The 12095-nt window shown below is 40.8% G+C and overlaps 1 protein-coding gene across 3 annotated transcripts in view; it reads left to right on the top strand.

Moving 5' to 3' along the window:
- SORL1 (sortilin related receptor 1) overlaps positions 1-12095 on the top strand; it is a 231647-nt gene that overhangs the window by 77812 nt on the left and 141740 nt on the right. For all 3 annotated transcript variants that reach the window (XM_075604362.1, XM_075604363.1, XM_075604361.1), the window contains exons 7-8: positions 4310-4411; positions 5634-5803. In XM_075604362.1, coding sequence (XP_075460477.1) covers positions 4310-4411; positions 5634-5803 — 272 coding nt within the window. The remainder of the gene's footprint in view (positions 1-4309; positions 4412-5633; positions 5804-12095) is intronic.

Below are 12095 nucleotides of genomic sequence, written 5' to 3'. Positions count from 1 at the left end.
GAGGGTGACCTTCATCCTGGCAGGGGTATGTACAACTTTCATTTACTATATGCTGGTTGGGTAATGTTATGCTTATGTTTTTATTTTTTTAATGGGCAAATATCCAGACATGGATAATAGGGATTTCGCCCATTACAGTACTGTAGATTCAATGTATTGTATTGGTGGTTGAAATTGTAATGTTTATTGGGGGGTAGTTTGCCCAGGGTGGGTGGTTAGGCCTCATGTGGGTAGTGGGAGGGGTTAACCCTTTCATTACCAATACTTTAGTACCGCTAAGGTAATTAAGTCGTTAAACCCTCCCACAATCTTCCCCGTAGGCCTAACAACCCACCCAGGGGCAACTACCCCCTTCACCCAGCCCCTCTACCACCAACAAACCAGGTATTCTGGCTTAACCATTTCATTGCTGCCGCTAAGGTAATGAAGCTGCTTTTATTTTGATAAAACAGTATTGTAGCAGGGGTTCTCCGGAGCTCAACAGCATTAATTTCAGGTCCAGGGACCACCTGCTTTCCGAGTAAGGCTGCGTCCATACAGCCTTCATCCGCGGGGAGGCGTGCGCGTCCGTAACATCACCCGTGTGAAGCGGGTGCATTTTCTGGATATGGTAGATGCGCCGTTGGGGGCATGTCTAGGGGCGTGTCTGTGACGATGTGGAGCTGGTTCGGTCTATAGGCGCGATCAATGCCTTAAGGCGCGGTCTTCGGCAGCATGGACGAGGCCTTACAGGCCCCGGGATGGGGTGCCGGTATCCCCCTGCATTGTTTAAATCTCCCGATCACGTGGGCCGTTACATGGGAGAATTTAAACATAGTGGGGATACCGACACACCATAACGGGGGCTGTAACTGGGGAAGCAGGGTGCCCCGGACCTGAAATGAATAAGTTTCAGCTCCGGAGACCTCCTGCTACAATACTGTTATTAAAATAAAAGCCCCGCGATCGCCTGTTAGAGGCGCAGGGACAGTGATTGATTCAGTCTTACTTTTAGTGCGTTTCTCTTACAGACCGATAAAGCCCAGTAGGATTCACACACCGCGAGTCCCTTTCAAACACAGGGACTCCCGCTGTGTTAATCCGATGGGCCATTACATCTCCCTACTTGTACTATAAGTTTGAGCACGGCGTGGCTTAGGTTCAACAGCAGGAAGCGCCAGGAGGCATGTCAAGAACCGGAGGTTACATCTGTATAGAATTAACGCAATGCTCATTGGGGTTCACAAAATTGTTCTCGACACTGTACCCAAGTAGGGGGTGCAATATCTTGTTGCAGTTTAAATCTCCCGGTCACACAATTCAATAGGAAGCTGCAAGGGATTATGTCACGGCTTCCTAATGGCCTGTGTGATGAAGGACAGTTAAGTAACCATTATGAGAACTCCAGCTTACCCAGCCGGAGCTTCTACTGGAACCCCGTACAGCGATAAGTCACTGGAAGCAAGGGGTCCACCGAGCTCAACTTAATGGAGTTCGGCTCCGGAGACCCTATGTTATTTAAAAAAAAAAAAAAAAACCAGCATAGCCTGTAGGGAGAGGGGGGAGACAAAATAAGGCTGAAATTATATTAAGCGCATGACGTTGCACGTGGCGCAAGCGTTTTGTGTATATAGGCCAAACGATGAAGCGTGCGACTAGGAGGGCCATGACGGCACAAGGGCAGGTTTTTTCCCTGCCTCACTGTGATTTGTCAGGGCAGCCGCTCGAAAAGACACATTTCTTTGTCTTTTCACACAGCTGCCGCTCCAATGCTCTCTGATGTGCGCACATCTGCACTAGATACTGTCATAGGGAGACAGGTATTTCTCATTGAACGCACTTACTATAGTACAGACCTAAGAGTTCCAGGGGAAAGGTGGGGGTTTACCGTTCTTCCTGCAGCCCTCTCACAGTGCTGCCAGATGCTCCTCCCTCCCCGCAGTGAGAAGCAGGGCTGGCTGGAAGGAAGAGAGAAGCGAGTGAGCAGCGTGTCTGTGTGCAGTTCCGTGAGAGATGCGTGGCAACTTCAAAGCTGCTTCACTCACACCCATACCATAGGAATACCACAACAACTAATTTCCCATATTGGCACCTAGTCAGTTATACATGTTTTACTATCATACCAGTATATTGCATAACCTTACTTCAGGCCCCCATGTAGTTCCAATAAATAAAAAACATGGTAGACCTAGCAAATGTGTGTGCTGCTTGTCACCAATTAAGGGATGGCAGACTGTCATGGACAAATCACTTCTCTCATTTTCTGCTTGTATAAACATTTGTGTTAACATGCAATGCTTCTTTCACCTCTTTGAATGTCTCTCTGTTATATCATCCTGGATGGCCCTCCGTCGCCTTAAACTCAACATGGCTAAAACAGAGCTCCTCATACTTCCTCCCAAACCTGGCCCTACTACCTCCTTCCACATTACTGTTGGAACTACGATAATTCACCCAGTAGCCCAAGCACGCTGCCTAGGGGTCACACTCGACTCCTCTCTCACATTCGCCCCTCACATTCAATACATTTCTAAAACTTGTTGCTTTTTCCTCCGCAATATAACAAAGATACGCCCTTTGCTCTGTTGCTCGACTGCTAAAACTCTGACTCAGGCCCTCATTCTCTCCCGATTACTGTAACCTCCTGCTGTCCGGCCTTCCTGCCTCTCACCTGTCTCCCCTACAATCTATCCTAAATGCTGCTGCCAGAATCACTCTACTCTTTCCTAGATCTGTCTCAGCATCTCCCCTCCTGAAATCCCTCTCCTGGCTTCCAATCAAATCCCGCATCTCACACTCCATTCTTCTCCTCACTTTTAAAGCTTTACACTCTTCTGCCCCTCCTTACATCTCAGCCCTAATTTCTCGCTATGCACCATCCCGACTCTTGCGTTCTGCTCAAGGATGTCTTCTTTCTACCCCCTTTTTATCTAAAGCCCTCTCCCGCCTTAAACCTTTTTCACTGACTGCCCCACACCTCTGGAATGCCCTTCCCCTCAGTACCCGACTAGCACCCTCTCTATCCACCTTTAAGACTCACCTTAAGACACACTTGCTTAAAGAAGCATACGAATAGCACTGTGAACATTCTGAACACATGATACATAAAGCTTGGCCCCCTGCAGACGCACTTACCAGAACTCCCTCCTACTGTCTCTGTACGTTCTCCCTACCTACCAATTAGATTGTAAGCTCCTCGGGGCAGGGACTCCTCTTCCTTAATGTTATGTTTATGTCTAAAGCACTTATTCCCATGATCTGTTATTTATATTATCTGTTATTTATTCAATTACCACATGTATTACTACTGTGAAGCGCTATGTACATTAATGGCGCTATATAAATAAAGACATACATACCTCCCTTCTTGATCATGCTGAATTTGTCTAGCACACATTTATTTTCAAAAGACTCCTCTGATCCAAAAAACATATTGGTAGAGGTGAACCTTCTTGTAATAAACATACATGCAAAAAGATTTACTGTTTGAAGTTGCACATAGCTCCCTTGAAGCACTTGTAATTTGCAAGTCATTGTGTAAATAGAAATGAACACGATTCACGTGCCTACTGCACACTTTGCCTCACCTGAGTGAATATGCCGTTCTTCATCTGATCATATTTGTGTAACATGCAACTTGCTTTTAATGGGACTCGTGTACAGTATGCCTTTGTACAAAACTTCTTATCATAAACTGAAAACCTCCCCCCCCCCCCCTTCTGCGTACAGTACAGTATCTCCAATCTCTTCAGTACTAAGCAGTGGGCTTGCTTCATTTACAATGGTGCCATATGCTGAGTCTAGGCTGTAACATTGCTCATACAGTAGATAAAGAGTTTTGCGCTCTCGCTTTATAGAGTTAGGCTGTGTCCGTGCGCGAGTGCCCATGCGAGGGGCTTCATGCTTGGCTGGAGCGATGTATGCCCTGTAGATGGATGCGATGAGGGGGCTGGGCATGGCTGTGATGTCACGGAGCTGGTTCGCCCTCATTGGGCAAGCCGATCACGTGACCTGGCCAATTTGTTTCCTCGCGCATCGCAAGCTCTGGCGCCTCATAGAGGCAAGCCAATTTGATCGTGCCGCGCGGTCGCGATCACCAAGGACGCGGCCTTAGGCTACATCTTTGAATTTAAAAAAAAGAAATACATACTGCCCCCTTGTGACAGTTTAATTACCAATTGATACGTTTAACTAGGCTACACAGTGTAATGCAAACTCCCCCAAAGGAATGCTTCGTTATCTTCAGATTTATAAAATTGGTTATTGATACAACATAGGTATATGTATGAAGTTTATAGATAGGACTCCAATCTTATGATTTTCCTTTTAGAATCTATTGGGCAGCAAGCAACAGTCTTCTGTGCAACTGTGGGTTTCTTATAACCGTAAACCAATGAGATCTGCGCAGTTTGTAACCAGACATCCAATAAATGTAAGTAGCGTAAATCTATTTTTCTTGTAATAGACTTTCTGTTCCACATTAAAGCAAAAACATACATGCAAATACTTCTCTTTGTGGACTTTACCATTTAATGAAGACATCATTAAAATACTCAAAGGCAAAATAGAAACAATGAATGGATAGTGCCTATTTAGTCTGCAATTCATAATACTTTAATTAGCATTTTGATAGATGCATATGCCAAAGAAGAAAACAATGTTGTAATTATTCAAAAAGCGAGAGTTGAGTTATAAATTACATTGCATTGAAATTGATTTTAGATCCAGTAGATTCCTAGTAACTGTTGATAATGGGGGTCAAAAACTTTAGATACAGGATTTTTGAGTGATCTTTTGTTATCTTGGATAGGATGTTATTTCATGTCAAAGATGACATAGGAGACTTGTAAGGTCTTAAAAGCTCTTGAACAGCAACATATATGAAGAACTCTCTTCTAGGTGAAATAAGTGTCACCACTTAATATTCACATTTCACAACATTGTATGAAAACAAAATGAAAGTTTACAAAGCTTTGAATAATACATGGAATTAGAATAGTTTCATTCTGTTCCGATAAAGACAACCAAACAATCAGCTCCTCAGATATGGTTGTAAGGCAGGGTTTTTCAACTCCAGTCCTCAAGATCCCTCCAACAGGTCAGGTTTTCAGTACATCCCTGCTTCAGCACAGGTGGCTTAATCAGTGTGTTAATCAGATTGAGCCACCTGTGCTGATGCAGGGATATCCTAAAAAAAAAAAAGCCTGGCCAGTTGGGTGGGTCTTGAGGACTGGAGTTGAGAACCCCTGTTGTAAGGAATTAATGGTAAATAACTTGTGTGTCCTGAAGAACATCCCTCTGAGGACTGAAATGTAGAGTTGACTAGGTGTGTTTGATGCGTTTATATCAGATGTGCCGGTCATTTTAGAACTGTTGAAGGTGGCCAGTTAACATGTCAGCCCTGTCCTTCTTTCCATTTATTTTTTTTAGTTTACATTAGTTTCTATATTGGGACTTTGTATGTTGTTTAGTAGGATGTTTCATTTAAGAAGTGAGTAATTAATATTTCCAATAGCATTAGACTAGATCTTCAGCTTTTTAAGAATAATACACTGACAATTAATAGACATTGCTATTTTGTCGTTGTTGTTTTTTGGGAGCTGATTTAATGAAGTAATGCATAACAAATTATCTTTTTGTTTTTCCCCCACAAGGAATATTACATTGCTGATGCTTCTGAGGAGCAGGTGTTTGTATGTGTGAGCCACAGTAACAATATGACAAACCTATACATTTCTGAAGCAGAGGGCCTTAAGTTTTCTCTTTCTTTAGAAAACGTGCTGTATTTTAGTCCCGGTGGAGCAGGGAGTGATACCTTGGTCAGGTGAGCTTAATATTTCATTTTATTCTGTGTTTGGGCTGGTCATGATATAAAATTTGAAATATTCATTAAGTCCCTCTCTTAGTCTAAGTTTTCTTGCCTAGATTTTTTATGTTGGTTTCACAACATGTTAGCTGTGCATTTAAATGTTATGCAACATATTAAATAAAACATGACAAAGTGTTTGGTTTTAGAGGTTCCAATGTTTTAAAGTTCACAAAAATACATCACAAAGCCTCTACACTTCAAATATGGATTTTGACCTTTTATGTATGATCTACCCAAGGGCATCTTAGATACAAACGATGTTCAGTAATTGAAATTAGATAAAACGACTCGTTATACTTTTTTTTGTTCTAGTATAGTGCTGAGCAATGAATGCCTCTAAAGCCAATTTTTTAAATATGATCTGAATAAGATCTGTACAGTATTTTGCAATATTGCATATACTTTTTTTTTAATGTCTAATATCTTTTCCAATATCCCTTACATCTATTTTAGGACTTTTTTGGCTTCTTAAAATACATTTTTAGCGCTTGGTATTAACTCTTGCTGCATTGTTTTTGTGTATGGGAAAATAAATACGTAAAGGACTTTTTTTTTTGTGCATGTTATAAAGTTTATACATTACTGTATACTGTGTATACATAATATTTGAATGATTTTCATACTGGTAGTTGGTGTGTAGCTCTACTCTGCAGTTGACTGGTATATAGTCACATTAGGACAGAAGGTGGACAACTCCTTCATTAGATCCCAGCACAAAAAAAATTGCTGCCAATCTGTGTAGTACTTTAATGTACCTGCCTGCTAGTTTAGTTTTCAAAGTATTAAAAGATAGTGATTTTGAAATAACCATTTTATTTACTCTCCATAACAAAATGTGTGTACTTGTATAATCATTTCTCCTTTTGAATTGTATTGTGACTGAACTTTATTTTTTACTACAACTGCTCATTTATTGTGTAAACATTGAATAAAATGAAATCACCATAGAAAATGTGTAGTCCTGATAACATAGGACTGTGGACGCTGCCGGTGTAAACCCGAGTTACGACCTTTACTAGTTATTCTGTCGTTTTATAACCTCCGTCATCTTGAAAAAATTAGAGTAACACAAAGCTAATGTACTGAAGAGAGATGGGGCCGTCCATTTAAAGTGGGGTGGGCCCTCCTTGGAGAAATGTGAAGTCAGAACTGTGGCATGTTTAATGTGGTAAAAGTAGCTAATTTGGCACCTTAAAAAAAATAGACTATTAGAAGTATTTTTCCTTCGCGACTGCATGGTAGTCATTGAATGGGTTAACCCTCCTTCTACCGTGTTGAGGTGGAACAAAAAGACTTGCGATTCACTGGTAAAGTTTTCTTCAGTGCAACTGGTGTTTACTTATATGGGGAGAGGAGAAGAATAGGACGTGGATGACATGAAAGCCACACGGCGGGAGCCCCTGGGAGGTCTCGCGGCAGAAAGTCAAAATAAATCAGTCCAAAATCCTGGAGATACTACTCCTTCTCCACAAGAGTGTAGTACCCAAATCCTCCAAAAGAACACAAAGCGCAAACTCAATAGTGTAGTATTTATTTAATCAGAAGAAAGAAGCACATGAAGGTAAACTCGTGAAAAAAGAAATAAGTGTTTACAGCGCTAATGCTAAAAAATAAAATAGTAATATTATTAATATTACAGTGACTACTACAAACTTTAACTTGAAAGTGAGGCTGCCTAGGCAGAAATGACCAACACAGATCGGACAAACCTGACAATAAAAAACAAACAGCCGGCGCCTACAATAAAATAACTCGGTGAATAAATTCTGACCAAAGGAAGAACCCAATCACGGATATCAAACAGTCCGGAGAAGGATCTCGACTGAAGTCTCACAGCACAGACAAACAAACATGAAAGACAAAAAAGACAAAGGAAAAAATCATAGTGTAACCCTAATAATTAACCATAAAAATTCAGACACATAAGAAGAATAACCAAATAGCTATTACAATTTATTAAAACAGTGTAAATGAATATAAAAAAAGACAAACAATTGCCTCTTAGGCTTGGGACATAGGCAGAATAAGTTCATCCAGTAGGGGTAAATTAAAATCCTACTTACAGCAGCGCTGAAATAACAAGCCCATAGAATGGATCTCCTTCCTCCCCAGGTGTATAAACCTCTGCGGGGAATGCCACACGAGTCCTCCGGAACTCCGTGCTGCTCAGACAAGCACCGCCGGCGCGCTCACAGACCCGCGGGTCACGCGGTGAACATATGACGTCACTAAACAGCGCTACAGCGCCAAAAGGTCCTGGAAGCCGATAGAGCTCTTGGCACTCAAATGAAGGACTTCATTTGAGTGCCAAGAGCTCTGTCGGCTTCCAGGACCTTTTGGCGCTGTAGCGCTGTTTAGTGACGTCATCTGTTCACCGCGTGACCCGCGGGTCTGTGAGCGCGGCGTGTGTGTGTACATATATACATAAATACATATATACATATATACATATATACATACATACATACATACATATCCAATAAAGAATATCACTTGTGAGCACATTCACAAGTCTTAGACAGATCTGCGACGTGAATGTGCTCACAAGTGATATTCTTTATTGGCTATATGCGAACGGTGGAGGTTTTCTGTCACATTTTTCACCCACCATAACTTAAAATGTATATGGTAAACCTACCCAGCCTAGAAATATTTCAAAGCAAGTATAAACCAACTTCACACTGATGATACCCATGAAGGTTGAAACATGTCTGTGAGTGGTTTGTACTTGCTTTGCTAGTCCCATGCTGTGCTTTAAAGCTGTGTGAACAGCGATGCATCATATTAAATGGGCTCCATGTGAATGGATATTCCAGGCAAAAGGTGACACATTGTGTGCTCATTTGCATGTCATTTCCCAGAATCCCTTGCTGCAGTGGGAACACTGTATGCTAGGTGATAATGGTTGTAAGGCAGGGGTGCAGACCTGTCTAAGACATGTGAATGTGCTCACAAGTGATATTCTTTATTGGCTATATGCGAACAGTGGAGGTTTTCTGTCGCCTTTTTCACCCACCATAACTTCAAATGTATGGTATGTATACACATACACACATACACACATATACACATACACATACACATACACACACATATACATATACACACACATATACATATACACACATATACACACACATACATATACACACACATATATACACATATATACACATATATACACAAATCACTGATGAGATCCATTAAGGTCAAAACGGCTGTCTGTGGGTGGGTTTACTGGCTATGCAGCTCAAAGCTGTGAAATGCATTAAGCTAAAGCTTACAGGGGACCATGTTATATGATTTTGAAGCAAAAGGTGGCACTGTGTTTGCATGTGTCATTTCCCAGAATCCCTTGCTGCAGTGAAAGCACTGTGTGCTTGGTGATAATGGTGAAAGGCAGGGTTGCATACAGTAATATTTCCATTCTCTCTCTCTCTCTCTCTCTCTCTCTCTCTCTCTCTCTCTCTCTCTCTCTCTCTCTCTCTCTCTCTCTCTCTCTCTCTCTCTCTCTCTCTCTCTCTCTCTCTCATATCTATACACACACTTATATATTTATATGCATACAGGCATACCCCGCATTAACGTACACAATGGGTCCAGAGCATGTATTTAAAGCGAAAATGTACGTAAAGTGAAGCACTACCTTTTTTCCACTTATCGATGCATGTACTGTCCTGCAATCGTCATATATGTGCATAACTGATGTAAATAACGCATTTGTAACAAGCTCTATAATCTCCCCACTTGCGCACAGCTTCGGTACAGGTAGGGAGCCGGTATTTCTGTGCAGGACGTGCTGACAGGCGCATGCGTGAGCTGCTGTTCGCCTATTGGGCGACATGTCCTTACTCGCGAGTGTACTTAAAGTGAGTGTCCTTTAACCGGAGTATGCCTGTGCACATACAATCGGACAAAAGCACCTAATAAAACGTCAAACATGAAAAATTCACAAATAGAATATTTCACATTTTAAAACAAATGAATGACCTATCCATCCAATATAAAGTACATGTGCTGTAAAAATTAAATAAGATGTATTTAAACTGAAAAGAAGAGAACACATTAACTGTAAAAAATACTGCCGAATCTAATCTCATTCAATCCACCGGGGGAAAGTGGATCCAATAAGTCTCCTTTTTATGTAAGTCAATAAACCTACTGTATTACCCCCTTTGGTGTTGTACATAACCGTTTCAATACCAGTAAGCTTAAGTCCTTCTGTACTCTTATGTGTGAGTCTAAATTGTTTGGACACCCATGTGTCAGTACACCTTTAAAAATGTTTCCCCTGTGCTCCCAAAATCGCTGGAGTGCATTTAGTCCTACCAATATATTGCAGACCACAATAAACAATGAACAGAGTATAACCATTAAGTACAATTATCAAAGTCCTCACAGACCACGGCTGGATCATCACCAGTAGAAAAGTTGGTTGACGCCAACACAAAAAAACAATCAGCTTCTTGAGCATTGTGTTCATTGCGAAAATCAAAAGATTCTTCCTTACTATAGTAAAGAAACAGATCAGAATAAGTATTGAATGCTTTTTAAGAAACCATAAGAAAATATTTGCCCCTTTAAGACAACATAATGTAGTGGCAGAAGTAATCCCGTGGGCAAGATTACATCTTCGAGGTCTGCAAAACAAATTTCTTGCTCAAAGAAATAATTATAAAAAAAAGTTTGGATTTAAAAGGCAAGCTTTCTCCCAGAGGAAAAAAAAATAGCGGTAGTAGTGGCAAAAACCAAGCTTGACAAAGATGTGCAGCAACAGGGTAAAATCCAATTTAATAGTGCCAGTCTCACATTCATTAAATCAAGGAGAACTGGTTTGCAAATTGTCAATATAGCAAAGGAAGACTACTCAATATTATCCCATATGGCATCCTCATCCAGGGAAGCTCTCCGTGGTGGCCTGGAAGTTGACTGGAATGGCCTAAAAAGGGGGTTGTTCTGACGTCCTTTTTATGTGCTGGAACGATAACTACTTCATCTGTCTGATTTACAGACTGGAAAGCATTTCTGGTGTGTGGTACCAAAATAATAAGGTGGAGTTGTCAAACATTTAAAGGAAATGAAATAATTGTATTATTTTAATAAAGGGCTTTAAATAAAGTCCGGTATCTTTTTTAAATTCTCGGTTTCAGCACTAAGAGCTATCCCCATCAAACGATTTGCAGGCAATCTGTATGCATCTCACTTTATCAAAGCGACCTGAAACATTTGGACCCAGAATCATCCATATGTTTCCCACCTGAGATCGGTCTGGTGCTTAATCAGCTAACAACTCACCCACCCTTTTGTACCGCTACAAGGTACTGATTGCAAAGTATCTAAGTTTAAATGCCATCACATTGGCAAGAAGAGTTTGTGAACTTAAGGCTGTTTCATGTGATCAACACGTGATGAGTACTGTCCTTTATTTCAGATGTAAAGTAGAATCCTCCTTTCACTTAAGCCAAGAGATCATTATTTTTTCCAATGAAGCAGACTAACTCCTTCACACATTGTGTGGTACATGCCTTAACATATCAGATGTATATGGAAAAATGTAGGAAGTTAGATTGGCTATTTTTTGTATTTTCAGGCCAGTTAGTTTAGAGAAACATGATCACAAGATTGATAAAAGATTGAATTCATTTGGCATATTGGGAAGCTAGGAAAGTCTCTGTTGGAAGGAAAGTTCATTCTACAAGAAGTGTTCAAGACAGTCATTAAGTATCTCCCTCCCCTATCCTAACTGTTTTGGTACATCCCATTCAATGCTTACTATCATGGGTACTTTGAGGAATCGGATGCATTTACTTACCAATTAGAGTTTTCATTTTTGTGTGTGTGTGTGTGTGTGTGTGTGTGTGTGTGTGTGTGTGTGCGTGCGTTCTTTATTTGGACCGATGCCAGTTGCACTGAGAAAGCACTTGCTTGGCGAACCAGAAGCCTTGTTGCTTTACCTTTAAAGCAAAAAAACTGGAAAAATCCTATGTTTTCTGAAATAAGTCAGTTGTGTAGTATTATATAATGCTGTCTGTAAAAAAAATTTTTTTAAATTTTATTTTTTTTAAATGTACTGATCATTTTTTGGTTCTTACACCAACCGTTCAGAAAGTCGTATCCACTTAATCTTTTGAAACGGGCACAGATGCACACCTTTTTGAGCTCTGCAATCTGGCAACAAAGTATCACAAACATCTGTTGCTGTGTTCCAAGCAGCAGACACACTATTACTCTGGAAGCTGTAACAATA

The sequence above is a fragment of the Ascaphus truei genome, chromosome 6 (assembly GCF_040206685.1).
Source record: "Ascaphus truei isolate aAscTru1 chromosome 6, aAscTru1.hap1, whole genome shotgun sequence".
NCBI lineage: Eukaryota > Metazoa > Chordata > Amphibia > Anura > Ascaphidae > Ascaphus > Ascaphus truei.
This window is presented reverse-complemented; position numbering and strand designations above follow the sequence as displayed.